The sequence below is a fragment of the Stegodyphus dumicola genome, chromosome 12, assembly GCF_044657685.1.
Source record: "Stegodyphus dumicola isolate Sdum_Otavi_A_Nest chromosome 12, ASM4465768v1".
In the NCBI taxonomy this organism is placed as follows: domain Eukaryota; kingdom Metazoa; phylum Arthropoda; class Arachnida; order Araneae; family Eresidae; genus Stegodyphus; species Stegodyphus dumicola.
Genome location: NC_140779.1, coordinates 82,098,116 through 82,113,477, shown reverse-complemented (window position 1 = coordinate 82,113,477; position 15,362 = coordinate 82,098,116). Strand labels below are relative to the sequence as shown.

General features: G+C 30.7%; 1 protein-coding gene and 1 long non-coding RNA gene across 3 annotated transcripts in view; one reads left to right on the top strand and one right to left on the bottom strand.

Annotated features, from left to right (window-relative positions):
• The window catches only part of LOC146993703 (uncharacterized), a 371,536-nt gene that overhangs the window by 207,302 nt on the left and 148,872 nt on the right, over positions 1-15,362 (bottom strand). The gene's annotated exons all lie outside the window — the stretch shown is intronic.
• Positions 1-15,362, top strand: part of LOC118186875 (protein O-mannosyl-transferase Tmtc3-like) — a 512,127-nt gene that overhangs the window by 482,231 nt on the left and 14,534 nt on the right. For both annotated transcript variants that reach the window (XM_035357048.2, XM_085806651.1), the window contains 6 exons: positions 3,116-3,250; positions 5,898-5,980; positions 7,865-7,937; positions 8,023-8,109; positions 11,687-11,760; positions 14,247-14,367. In XM_035357048.2, the coding sequence (XP_035212939.2) occupies positions 3,116-3,250; positions 5,898-5,980; positions 7,865-7,937; positions 8,023-8,109; positions 11,687-11,760; positions 14,247-14,367 (573 nt within the window). The remainder of the gene's footprint in view (positions 1-3,115; positions 3,251-5,897; positions 5,981-7,864; positions 7,938-8,022; positions 8,110-11,686; positions 11,761-14,246; positions 14,368-15,362) is intronic.

The window sequence follows — 15,362 nt, the reverse complement described above, 5'->3', positions numbered from 1 at the left end:
CTTAAGTTCGTGTGACAAGAAAGAACAAGATGGAAGGGTAACTAACCCTTTATTATTTAAATAAGATTTAACAGAACTCCGTCTTGGAGTGTACAATAAAAGCCGACATTTGGGCTTGAACTTAAGAGGCTAAGAAGTAAACTAAAACAAATTTTAACTAAAGAGCTATCAAAGTGTTAATGCAGTTGGCCCTTTAAACACGAGATGACTGCGAATCTATTAAGGGCCTGAGTACGGCCGAGCGTAATAACAGCTTTGAGAGAAAGTAGCCAAAAAGCAGACGCGCGCAAATCAGAAACTCTGATTCTCTCTAACTCAGCAAGTAGAACTTCGCGGTTAAATACCGCTCTTCCTCATAATGTATTCAGAGTGATTCTAAAACTACGTTCTGGCCGGAAGCAGTAAGTTGAAGTTAAGAAATTGACAGGAAAAGAACTTAAAATTTAACTGTTAATAAAATTAACATAATCCTTACAACTTAAACCTACGGTACCAGATTTAAGTTTAAATCGACTGCATTTACCCAATGTTAAATTTAAAAACTATAATAATTGCATTTATGTGGTTTCGAATTATAAATAATATTCAGAAAATGAGGTTTTATCTACTCAGAAGCACAAATGTTTTGCTTGCAATAGTAACAGATTTGCCCATTTGCCTGTAAAGAGATTATTACTCTATTTTCTTATTTTTTCTTATTTATTTTCTATTTTCTCATTTATTTTTCTATTTTCTTATTTATTTGTTCCTCTATTTATCTGTAAAGAGAACTGTATTTTTTTAATTAAATTTTTAAAAAATTTTGGTCACTGTCAATTGCTAAAACATATACGCTACTTTTTTTTAATTTCAGTAAATAAATGTAAAATTACATATGAATAGTCTAATGTTATTAGTTCCGACTAAATATGCAATGGCGCAATCTGTTTAAATATATTAACGTTTACATTAGGAAATATCAACCTTATTAAGCATTAAACCTTCATGCTACAAATCTTATTTGAATTTAATTTACAAATAATAGCTTTTATATTTCAGTGTTAGTTAGTTCTCTAGAACGAAATGAGAAATTAAAGCACTAAATTTCAGAAAAAGATTTATTAATCTAATGACAAATCTTAACATATTCCATACATAAGGAAAGTGTTTTACTAATTTTTCAGTTTTCGTTGTGGCAATAGGTATAATTGAAAAATAAATATACTGCACTGGTATGCCCTGAAAATGAAGCATTTATATTTGAAAACTATATGTCTGCGTTTATAACTATGATATCCCTCAGAATCAACTCTGGAAAGTACCTGAATTTGAAGTGATACGTTAGAATCATTGTATAGCAAAATATCCAACAAAATTATTTATACCAATGTACGACATTATATGTCTCATATTAAGGATATGTCTTCCTCATCTCATTCTTTCAGTCTGAACTCAGGTTTTTACTCTGATATCTTTCGTTTGGAGGAATTTTAAGCCAGTAAGGGGGTGGGTATAGTTGCACAACCCCCTAGTTGTTGTGACACTCCCATATGCAGAATTTCAACGTTCTACGGCTAATCGTTTTTGTGGTATGTGAGATACACACATACGTGCGTACGTATAGAGGTCACGAAAAAAATCCCTTTTGAATCCATCTTAAATCCATTTTACAAACAGTTTTGGAAAATCTGTTACTTAAGAATGTTAGAATAAAAACGAGAAATTATTAAGTTCGGATCAAATGTCATTTATTTTTGTCTTCTCTCTTAAACAAAAAATGTTGAAACACGCTTGAAATGCCTTAAGGATCGCATATACCACCACATACAGGGTGCTCATTCCGTTGATAACCATTACTTAACATCTTGGTGGCTAATTTGTCTTCAATGTATTGTGATCAAAACCTTGGACTTCACTTCCGTACTACAGTTTTAGTATGCGGAAATGGGATTTAAGACATATTACTCCTCTATACAAATTGTTAGCGAAAACTTTATGTGACGTGTGTGATATTAGCAATAATCGAATTGGTTTTTAGAGACTAAGTCTCTGTGTAGTATAAAGTAACATCATTCAAAATAGCGTAATAGTTTCGAGCTGCATACAGTGTTAAAGGATTTTTCTACCAACCCGCGCATTGAGATAATTGAGCTAAGAAAGAAACGCTCGTTTCATTGATCAGAAATTGATGCCACAACAACTTTATTTATCAGGCTGTAGGGTACTATACTGTGTAAGTCCAACTTAGAATCTACTTAAATTGATTAACTTAGATCTACTTAGATTTAAACCCTACTTAGATTGGCAAGCCAGTTATCGGTCCATCTGTGAAAGTACTACAAAATCCTGAACTTAATAAAATACACAGCTTGTGTGTACAAATTTAACTGCGCCAGTTGTGGGTAGTAGAAAACAGAAACTTGAGTTTATAAATTTAAATGAACTTGTAAAGCCAGAGAATATATTATAAATGGCCTAACTAAGCATTGGCTCAAATTTATAACTGCGCGCTCTAACTTCGGCTAAAAAAATTGCGAATTCCAGAATACTAACTTAGCAGGCTGTGCGAGAGATAGTATAACTGCGAACGTCGCTGCTTCCAAAAGTTCTATATCTAAAACTTTAAAGAACTCTGCTTTAAATAGTCATAACTCATTTTCCTTCTGATGAAAGCTTACGAAAAGGAGAAGTCACAGTGCAGATCTAAATCATAAGAAAATATTAACTAAAATAAACTCTTCAAGGTTTGTAACTTTATCATCCATATTAGTCACAATGGTTTTATGGAGTGCATGCGTTTAGAGAATTCAAGCAATCCAAAATGATCAGAGAGTCTCTCTATGTGAAAATTCAAAATAGGCATTATATTAAGGCTTCAGTGAATGAGAAGACCGTTATAATTCCCGTGTGTGTTTTAATAGGATTAGATTAATTTTAATAGGAAGCTAATTTGAATATATATATATATAAATCGCTTCATTATCTCGAATGCAGAAATGCAAATATACTCCTGCTTTGCATAGAAGACGTGGTAATATCATTAACAGTAGTACTTGAGGTCAATAAAAATTTATAAATTAATTAAGAATTGTTAATAATATCACACTGGATAATTCTCGTTCTTCTATTATTCCAGGCGAAGAACCTTCTGCCCAAGAAGCGTCCAGGAGAGAGATATCAAGCACATATTGTTCCCCGACATATGGATCTGTTCCTTAATTTGGGAAATCTTCTCTCCAGAAATCATTCCAGGCTCGAAGAAGCCCAAGAGGTAGCATGTTTCTTTAAAATATTACTTTAGAATTTTGTTTGACACTTAAAATTCTTTTCTGATGTTTTTTCAGATTTTTTCTTAAAATCTAAAAGTAATATTTTAGAAACGATGCAAAAGTATGAAATAATTCATGTAAACTAAACGATTGATTTATATCAATAATTAATGCTAATATTCCTTAATAATAATAACAATTCAATGAGAAAGAAATCAAAAAAGACATAAACTGCAGAGGATGTTTTAATGCTAATATTCCTTAATAATAATAACAATTCAATGAGAAAGAAATCAAAAACGACATAAACTACAAAGAATGTTTTACACACTTTTAGAACGAATTCAATGCCGCTTAATTAATTTAAAAAAAAAAAAGAGTAGATTTTTAAACGCTAGATTTTATAGCCTTTTTTATCTGGACTATTATTCTGCTTCATGGTTTCCATGATGGAACATCTTTTCGTAAAATTTCCTGGGCTACTGATTTCTACTCCTCTTCCATTACTTTCAGAGTCTATCAGGAGTAGCTAGGTTCGCACTTATAAAGAGCTCTTCGCAAGATTCCAAAGGCAGCATAATCCGTGGGTGAAACGTCAGAGAACTTTGCAGGAATACTTTGAAAATAATATATATGCAATAGCTGTGTCATTCTTCATTTTTTCAAGGAATGCAGTGGTGCTTTCCGAAACATGATTTGTTGCTTTGTCTTGATGAAGTTTCATTCTAAACGTCATTGGGATAAAGAACGTTTTTTGTAAAATATCGGATCTAAATCTTTATCTTGATAGTACGTTAAATTGATTTTAACATTTTAAAATGTCGTAATTGAAAAATTTGAAAAATCTTTCGTTCATATAAAAAAGGTCACAATAAATTAATTTTTCTGAATTAAAAATTTCTTGAGAAAGTTAAGTTTTAAATTTATTAGTACTGATTAGTTTGTAATTTGTTTGAAAATAATTTACATTATACATTATTTTGAATTACTAGAGGGGTAAACAAGGAGTATCTTAAATAGCGGAGAACGTTATACATTTTCTAATGAAAAATAATTTCTTAAACCTAATGAATATTTATTGGTCTATTAAAAACGTAAGTTTAGAAATCTTTTCATCTGTTAAGTTATGTTCCTAAGCATAGCGCTTCTAATTCTTAAGTATAAAGTGTATGTGTGTGTGTGTGTGATATGGCAAAGCCTCGAGGGCTATCTGCCTAAAGGGAGGGGTGCCTTTCGTGGAGGACTTTCTAAGGGAAACTGGCTCGTATACACGTTACACATGGGGAAAACCACGAAAACGCCCATGCAGCCAGCCCGTTCGCGGGATTCGAACCTCGGACCGAACTACCAGTGTTCAGCGACTTTACCGCTCGGCCGCTGGTGGGCACTTAAGTATAAAAGTGATATTGGAAAATTTATTAAAGTGAATTGTTTAATACTTTTTAAAGCATGGCTTAAATAACGTGAAAGGTAGTAATAACAATTGTCAATAACATCTTAGGATAAAGGACTTCCCCCCCCCTCCAAACCTCCACACATGTCGCTCCACAAACTGTTTCTAAGTTGAATAAAATGAGTTTCTGTTCTTACTGTTTACTACGTTCGATTTCATAATGACTAGTATCAACATTTTGATCTTATAGGAAGTATACATTCTGAGCTTGAGCATCCAAGTCAGAAAATATGAAACTACCGTCAATAATGTTTTAAAAGCAAATGTCTGCTACAAAACTGCTACATTTTGTCCATACTCATTTTATATAGGTTAAAATTCAACAATATTTGTTAAATATGTATGTTGGTATAATATATATTTTCTAGATATAACAAATACCATTCTTCATATACCTTTATCCTCGTTAAATTGTTCCCATGGATTTCTATCATCAACAGGAACATGAAATGCTGTGGTATTGGAAGTAGATGAATTATTGCCATCCATGCGATGTCTTAAATGTATTTTTGAAACTGTGACAGTATTTCATTTGTAGAGCCATTACGTTCTTTTGAAGCAGGAGATGAAAAATGTGGAATGCCCTGTTAAAAAGTAGGGGCATACATTATATGCCCCTGCTTTATAAAGGATAGTTGAAGAGGAAGGCACCCAATCGCCAAATTCTGGAGATGACGAATTATCATCCACCACCTTTTAGTTCGAGCGCCATTTATAGAGGCATTAGGCGTTTTTTTAACAGGAGATATGAAAAAAGTTCAATGACGAAGCCTGGATTATTACACTGGACCTCCAGATGACACCACGAAAATTGGTTTTTCAATTACACTGTGAAAGCACGTGGTAACATTGAGGAAAACATCTTAAACATTATTCATCTGTGCGAAGAAATGACTCAGTATGTTTTTTAATATTATTTTGATATTTCTCAGTAGTAGCAAGACTGTAGTAAAATCTAATAAAGAAATTAACGAAGTCTTATTTCGAGTAACAGGAAATATTTCGCAGCTATGAAAATAAACTAAACGTTATTCTTTCCATAAAATACTTATTTCGGTATTCCTATATAAGAAATATTTTTATTTACATTAAAAAGCTCTATTAATTGCAATAATTTCTGTATTTATTCATCTAACAGGCATTAACGATTCAGTTAGTGTGTTTGTGGAATTATTGCATCTTATACTCTTTTTCAGTTGTACCGGGAAGCCATCAGTATGAAAACTGACTATGTAGATGCCTACATACAAAGAGCAAGCGTCCTTCTGAAGTTAAACAGGTATACATAAATTCTGTGTACTGAATGATTTATCTATGAATAAATAAGGATATTTTCGAGTAAGAATGATATGACTTGGTGGAGCTAGGAATATTTGTTTTAATTATATGTAAATGATATTTGATCTGTTCTATCTTTGAATAATTACGTTTAAAACTATTCCACCCCCCTCAAATCATCACATTTGCTCAAATACACACAGTTGCATATAAAATAAGAAAATTGTGAAAATCCTTTTAGGAAATAAATTTTTTTAATTTTAAAAATAATTTACAATTTGAATTAAATTTCCCCAAAGAAATAGGCTCAATGTTCAGTTCTCTTTAGTAAGCTTGCAAAGCTTTTTCTTAAGTCCAAACGGGCGTTAGCTCAGAAAGGATATTAGTCTCAAAACGGCATTTTGCGTCGAATGACTAAAAGTGTTAAATCAATCTTCAAATTGTTGCCTCCAAATATTATCGCCCTACATTATACTTAAAGAAATTAAACAATAAAGAATCTGCAAGAATGTATGTATGTTTTTCGCACCGTGAAAAAGCAAAGATACGTAATGCCATTAAATTTGATTAACGTTGCCCGCTACACGAGTATGAAGCTCAAATTTTGAATTTCAAATTTTATATTTCCTATTTTGTAAAACTTGAATGAATTTTTAATTAACGAACCCAACGATTTGAAATCAGCGGCAACACTATAAGGAATAAAACATTTTATTTTTGTTTTTTGTGATTTTGATGTTGAATTGAATTTTATGTGTCGTAATTGCAAACAACATCATATTTAATAAATAAAGTTATTACGAAATACGTTAATAATAGAAGATAAAAAAAAGTATTTGCCACCTTCTCTGTTCACCTCCACGTTCTGTTAGCCACCTTACTCACAGAACTGAACATTGATGTGAACTGAGAAAATACTGAAAAAAAAAAAAAAGATTATGTTTAAAAAAAATCTGAAAGCTTTCAGATTTTATATTACGCCCAAAGGGGCGTTTTTTTAACACTCTGTGTGTTACCTTTATTTACTAAATGTCATGTTCTTGGCACATAAGCTCTAAAATTCCATTCAACAGCAATATCATAAAATATTTAAAAAACAGAATATCTTTAGAATTTCCGATTCACAGTCTAGCGCCCTGGAGATAACTTTTCCCCCTTACAATGTTGCCATTCCTCGCTTTGAAGTCGTTGAGTTTGTTAATAAAAAATTAGTTTTAGTTTTACAAAATATGAAATAGATAATATGTTATTAAAAAATAATTTTAGTTTTACAAAATATGAAACAGATAATAAAACAAAGGTAATAAAATGAATTCTAAATTTGGACATCCAGATGCCCATATTCGAGTGGAGGACTATGTTATTCAAAATTTGATGTCTCTAGGTACCGTTGTTTTTCACAACACGAGAAACATGTAGACATTCATGCAGCTTCTTCATTATTTAATTTCTTTAAATATAATGCAGAGCTTTAATATTTGGTGGCAACAATCTGAAAAGTGAAACGCCGTTTTATAGTGAAAGACGTAAAATTCCAAAACGAAATTAATAGCGCTTCTGGGCAAATTGCCCTTTTGGGCTATAAAATAGAAAACTGCAGGCCAACACTTAACCCTGCATCTTGAATTCTAAATATATGCTGCTATGGTGCTTTTAAAAGTTTTGTAATTTTGCTGTTGTAAGTGAGAAGTAAATATTGTTTAGAAATAAAGCTAAAAAGACAAAAAAAGAAATGGGTTAGTAAGAGTGAGTGCAACAGCAGACTGTATATTACGAGCTTAGCGTAAAAAACCTTAAAATATCCTTTTGGGCTATCGTTAAAATCTAAACCCTTTAAGGTTTTTTTTAATGCATTTTGAGTAAAATACGACATTTTTTATTCTAGATCTGAAGAGGCCTATAATATGTATAAAGAAGCACTGAAGCACGACCGTATGAATCCGGATATATTCTATAATGTAAGTACATTTGTGGACGGTTCGGTATATTTTAGGCTTAATTTCTAATTTCGAAGGCATTGAATGTTTTTCTTGATTTGCATAGATCGGAGTGTTGCTTTTAGAACAAGGAAAATCACTGCAAGCATTGGCTCGGTTTGATCAAGCTCTGAAGCTGGATCCAGAACACGAAGTTAGTATTCAAATTTTGGCTTATGTAGATCTTACTTTGAGTGATTACAATGCATGTGTTATTAAGTGAGATACAAAAATATAGTATAAGATAGCTGTAAGTTCGTAAAATCAAAGATGCTTACGCATACGTAACGTTAGAAATATCGGTAAGCGCTAGCCTCCACGTAAATTGCGTTTATGGAAGCTTTTTTTAAAATGGTAAACAGTTTCTTTGTAATGCAATTGAGTACCTATGAAATTTTTCTTCCGCATTGGTGAAAACATCAACATTGACGTAAATTCAATATCAGCATGACCAGATCGTTATCTTACTGCTACTGAATGATCGCTATTTATTTTGAAGCAACGTGAATGCACTATATTCTTCTTTAGAAATTCTTCTGTGAAGACAAAATTTACAAACGAAATAGCTCTCAAGTGTTCTATTTATAGAATGTGACAACTATTATAAGTTTTGCTAATGATTACTAAGTTAATATAATGTTAAGTTTTACTAAAATAATGACTAGTAATTATTTTAAGTTTTACTAATGCTAGTTACTTTTAAAAGTAAATTTTAATTAAGCATTGTCCTACTTTCCCTTTAATTAATATCACACATATTTGCTGGGATTAGTTAAAAGAACGAGAAAGAAAATAATGTTAACTTCAACTTTTGCCTAATGAAGTAAAAGGTCGCCGTGCCGATCTGATAATTAGCTCTAGTTCTGTTTTCAAGAGATATTATTCATCACAGGCAGCACTGATTCCCGTTTTTAGCTCGAAACTGGTAAATACTTTTTAATACTTAAAATATAATACTTTTTAAATAGAATTTTGTTTGAAAAAAATTTGATTTTGTTAATTGTAACAATGCAATGCCGGGGAGGGACAGAGAAAAGTGAAGAGCACCAGAACTTTGTTGGTGATTTTACAGGTATTGCTCCGCCGCACTACAGTACCTACTGGCCGCACAGTCGGCCCGCCCTAGACGTTGGCCCAACAAAATATTTCACAAATATTCTTCACAACAATGTTAAACATTTTCACACTGAATTCGCAATAACACGTAAATTATATAAGTAGAGTAAGACCCCGCTTAACGCGGAGGATACGTTCCATCAAAGTAGAGCGTAATGCGAAACAGCGCTAAACGAGGCTATCTTTACATGTAAATATTGGGGTTAGGGGAAGATGGCTAGGAAATTGGTTAGGTATTAAATTTAAAAAGTATGTTTTTTTAATAAAAATAAAACCAAACATTTATTTCTTAAAGCCTAAATTAATACCACATTATTATTTCTTGAAAAAATAAAAACAAAATATAAATATATAAATAACAAAACGAATATTCTTAAAAAAAACAAATAAAATTCTAAGTCAGTCATATTTAGTTAGCCTTCCGCTTTCTCAGTGTTCTGCCTTTTTGTGACAAAAGCATCTAATGTTGTTTGCCTTTTTCTTTTGCGTTGTTCTCTTAAAAGTTCTTCATAAAGGGATAGAGCATCTCTAACACCACGCCTTACTTTTGAGCTCCTGTCAAAATTCGGATCATTTTCAATGAATTGATCCATTATTTCAGTTATGGTAGACAAACTCCTTTTTACAAACGCCATCGAAAGTTCTTTTTGCTCTTCTTCTGAATCACTGCTGTCAACATTTTTGTTTTCTTCTGGTTCAGTTAATTCCTTGAGCTCATCATTAGAAAGACTAGCCGCTGCTTCTTGAATTATTTCTTCGACATCTTCCACATTTACCCCTTCAAAATATGTCTGTACAATACCACACCAAACAAGAAATACAAGTACACTCTTTCGGATATGTATTTGAAACCTATCGCTGCATAAGATTTCGTGGAATCCCCGGGTTGAAATAAAAGAGCGCTAAACCGAAACAGCGCTAAACGAAACAGCGTTAAGCGGGGTCTTACTGTATAAGCTACACAATATTTGCAATGATCTTACCATATGGATATATTATTTACATAGAATTACAATAAAACCTCAAGTCTCAGCATATATCACAATGCTACGCTGCAACATACAGGCTAGATACGGCTAGCTGTTTAAGCTTTTGACTAATTGTTACCATTAACAGTTTATGACTAACTGCTACTATTAACAACACTCCAGTGTAATTCGTCAAATTGTTAACATTATTATCGAGAAGTAATTGATTTTTTTACTTTGATACTTTAGCTATAATTCGTTAAGGGCGGACAAATAAAAGTTTTCATGAACTCTCCGACTACTATTAGATGAGCATACTTTAAAAATAGTTGAATAGCAGAGTTATAATACCAACGTATTAACCTCATTAATGTAGAGACTTTAAATAGGATACAATATCTTGATAATTTGTAAAGAATCAAATGATATTAAATTATCAAAATCTAACCATGAAAAAAGAGACTTAAACGATGAATTTCTTTTAATATTCTTACAAAATGAAATTTTAGTACAAAAGTTCAGGATTTCAATTTTATGAAGATCTATGAAACAAAGGAATTAAATTTATGTCTGTGATAAAAACGGGATTTTATTTCTAAATTTAGCTCTAAAACATAAAATTAGGCAATAAATCAACCCTAAGTTGGATGTTGATTTTATATAAAATTGCGATATTGTGTTTGTTTCCTATAAAATCATTGTCATCCTAAGGTTTGTTTCTACCTAAATTTATTTCCATCTAACTTCATATATGGCATTGACACATGTGCTTTACATGCATCAGTTATTAATTCTTATAAAAATATTTATCTTCTCATCCACGATTTTATTTTCTAAACAATTTTTTATTTATTATTTTTTTATTGCGATTGGAAGTGCTCTTTAACTTCTCGTCTCGAGTCATATTTTATTTAGTATTGTATTCAATAGATGGCAGCACCAGCGACTTTGTTTCCATTTTCGGAATTGAGAATTCGCTTCTGAGTTTTAAAATTCAATTATCGTAACAATAAAATTTATTTATTTTAATTAAATTCATTTAAGCCAAGAAAGAAAATTCATTAAAAACAATTTTAAAATTTAAATTACATGATTTTCGAAAATGGCATCTTGTTTACCAGCTTTTTTATTCGAAAAGTAAAATAACATTTTTTAATATTTTAGTCAGAAAACTGCACAGTTGGGATTTTAATCCAGTAATGTCTAATGAGAGTTGCAGATAAAAGCACCAACAAAGAGCTTTTATAAATGTTGTAAATTGTTTTTAGTTTTAAAATTAAAATAAATAAAAATATAAAATAAGTATAAGAATTGAAAAAAGAAAAGGAAGAAAGAAAGAAAAAAACAAAGGAACATTTTCTGAATATCTTTAATTATGCAGTTTAATAGCAATAACTAGCTTAATAAATAATAATAATCAGTAAATTATTAAATGCTAATTTTGCTTCTTACATCTGATTGAATACAAAATTTCAAATAAAACGAACTTGATTCGTTAATTAGTCTTATATTAAACATCAAGTGTAATTTCTACAAGTTTTTTTTTTTTTTTTTTTTTCCCATTCACTAGTTTTCTGAAAGTATATTTTAACAATTTATTTTGTCGAATGACTTTTTTATTTAAGACTTTCGAATAACTATTTTCAGAAATCACTTTTGAATTATGCCATTTTAACTCAAGATTCTGGAGACTCAAGCCTAAGACGATTAGCTCACGAACGGTAGCTAAACTTTTTATATTCCATTTTAGCTTCTTGTATTTTACAAGCTTTAATTTAAAACTGAAATTAAATATGATATGTACTGCATGATGCACGTTTGTTCTACACTAATGGTAAAAATTATGGCTATAGAGTATTATATTCCTGCTGAAATATATTTTAATAATGTAAGACAATGCTGCTGAGAAATTGTTTCGTTCCAATGGTGTGTTTTAATAATGCAAACCCACAAAATTCAGTACCATTCCTTATTTTATTTATTCAAAATTTAATACACCATTATGCTAAAAATTTCACTTAAAATTTAGGCAGCCAGGAAGACGAAGAATAATGTAAAACAATTCATCTATACCCTCGAATGGGATTTTAACCATGGATCTTCCATTTTTCAGCTGGACGATGTACTAACTACTTAACATAACAAGAGCACGCACAGAAAAATGCGATAACGCCTTCTAATGATATTTAATTTGATGGGTTACAAATATTTGCAAGCAGTACATTTGACAGAATTATTTAGTTATAAAACTCCTCATGCAACATATTTTTTTTTAATTATATTGGTAAGATTACATAGACAGTTAATTCCCGCTACAATGATGTTTGCAGTAATTGACTGAAAAACAACAGAAAGTTCAATCGTTCCTTTTTATTTTAATCATTCTGCAATAGAAATGGCTGCTTTTGTTGAGATATCAAAACAGAATTCCAGTGAATTTGGAGTCTATTAACCACTTTTAATAATAATTTATATTTGTTGAAGAAAAATCTAAAATTTTGTTAAAACATAGAGTTTTCAAATAGCTTTCATTAATTGTGTTAATATTTCAGGTTGCAAGGAGTAATCAAATGAGAAAATACTATTTTTAATGTAATTAAAATAGTTTTGCGCATTTAATTTATATTCAAAAACATTTCCTATTATCACCTTACATTATTATAATTAGAGAAGCAATTTTATCGAGGGAAAATGGAAAAATTCACTTTGCAAATACGGGAGAATAGCAAAATTTCGCGAAAACGTCGCGGCTTCAGATCTACATTAATAACTCTGTGAAAACATCCGCGGCTAAAGACGTATTCTAACATTTTAATGGGGAAGAAAATATTCCATATATAAAAACAACAATATAAATAATGGCATATAATTCTAAACTCATTATATCATACGTTTTTAAGTTTGAAACATATATCACTAACGTCATACACGTCAAGCATCCAAAAAAACACTGTTTCGAATAATTAAAAGACTGGCATGACCTTGGTTTCGAAAAAATTCAAGTTCTGCGTAATGCTTCATAAATGTTTATTCCTTAGAGTATGTATCTGTTTCTTTTAGCATAATGTAAATTATCGGAAATTTAAATAGAAAACGAATTTTTAGTTTAAATGATGAAATATATAAATTTGTGTGTAGATGTAGTACCGATGGTTGATCAATCAGCCACATTTTACCATTGCAGTTTGCACCAGATATCAGATAGTGTTTTGATACGTCGAACTGTACATATGCGGACTTTATTGTTATTATTATTATTATTATTATGTAACAGGCTTTTAACTTACAAAAAGATCGCTAACGTAGAAACTGTTTCTCGGTGTTGACAACTTAAGATGACTTTAATCCTAGCTACAGCCTTGCCTTTAATAAAATGAATTAAGTCTTTCCGCTTATATAGAAATGTTTTATTAATACAGATGACACTCCATATAACAGTCTTCTATATTCTAGAGAAAAAAGATTGGTATAATAGTTGATAATTATAGTAAAAAGGATTTACGAGGATGCTTTCACAGTAGGACCTTTTGTACCGATCTTTATAACGGAATGAACTCTATAGCGTGTAGTGATTATATGAGCGTCAACTATATTACTCTGTCGTTTCTGCTTCTGTTACTGTTTCATTCGCTGAAAGCAATATCAAATTTCATTTTGGAAAAAGATTAGATATCAAATACAGTTTGCCTAACACCTATTTATCACGTGAAAAACGGAATTGAGTGATTTCAAATAAAGGTTCATTCAACTAAGTTCTGCAATTTATACTCGAATAAGTTAAATATAGTAGAATGGATAGACTCTCTGCTAACTTTTAATATTAAATTGCTCACTCTGAAAGCGTTTTTGCGTTTTTTTAATTATCTGTTTCTTTTATTTGTTACCATGTGTGTCCAAAAGTATTATAAACCTTGAAATATAACAGATTTCTTTACATTCAGTTTCGTTTTGCCCATTTTATGATAATTTTAAACAAATATTCATTTAGAAATGACTGAACAAAAATGAGCTTGAAAACAAATATTTGTCAGAGACATTTGCGAAATGTATATTCTCTCAGTGTCACTGTATCAAATAATGTAATGTGAGCCATAACTTTAATTTTATTGGCTATTGCTTTATTACCCGTGAAATTCATAGCATAACTTATTCCCTATGATCGAAACCATCTGCTTATGAAGCTGCTTTTTTTTTTATTCCCATATAGCTTGCAGGTGTTACTGGAAAAAGGGCGACAACCTGAAAGGACGTATTTTAATATGGGGATGCTGGCCATGCAGGACAGAGACACAGTTCGAGCGGAGAACTACTTCAGAAAGGCATTAGAGGTTATTATCTGAAACAAAAATTGTTTCTTGAATTTATTTATTGCTTATTTATTCTCACTCGGTTTATTCTAAACATTTTTTTTTATAAAAACACACAAAATATTTTTTTCAAATTCAAATATAAAAACTTTCAAATTGAAACATTCAAATTAGGTACAAAACCGGAATTATTTCATGTGGTTCGCCTTTAACTGACAAGTTAAAAAAGTCTGATGTGTGTACCACACGACTTCCTTGTACGGAATATTAAATTATACGCATTTTTTCTTGCATTTCGTTTAAACTTATTGGATTGAATTAAATCTCTTTCGTCGATATTCTATTGCATAAACCACAATAGAATAAACGCATTCTTTAAAATTCACTATTTTTATAGCGACACTCTGGCGCTAGGTTCACTTAAAAGCGTTATATTTCGTTCATATTATAACTCAGAATGCACAAAATGTATATCATTTGAAGAATTATTTAATCGTTGCCACATGTTCTATTCAATTATTATAATAAATCTAGAACGATCTATAAAAGAAATTAAGCAAACAAAACAAAAAAGAAACAGCTTTCACAAACGATTGAGTATTTCTCATTCAATTAATTCAGTTCTCACTTCGCGACAAGGCAAAAATACATAAAAACTCAAAATATCTATATTAAAAATTATGAAGTAAATCTGAAACACGTATTTCCTCGAAAATATTTCAGAAAGGATTAAGCATGATTTATTTCGCAATAATAAATGAAGGCGTTATTTTTGTTGTTGCGAATCTTAGTCTCTCTAGATTGGCAACAAATCTACTATTCAGCTATTTCAAATGTAAACAAACATATCCGCCATGTTATTTAAAAATTAGGCTTAACCGCACTTAAACAGCTTTTAAATTGTTGATAATTCTACAAATATTGCTTGCAGATTTCCTAAAGGCATAAAAACCTTGACCGGAAGATAAGAACAACATAATTCAATCATTTTTAAAGCAAAAAATGCACAATTTACA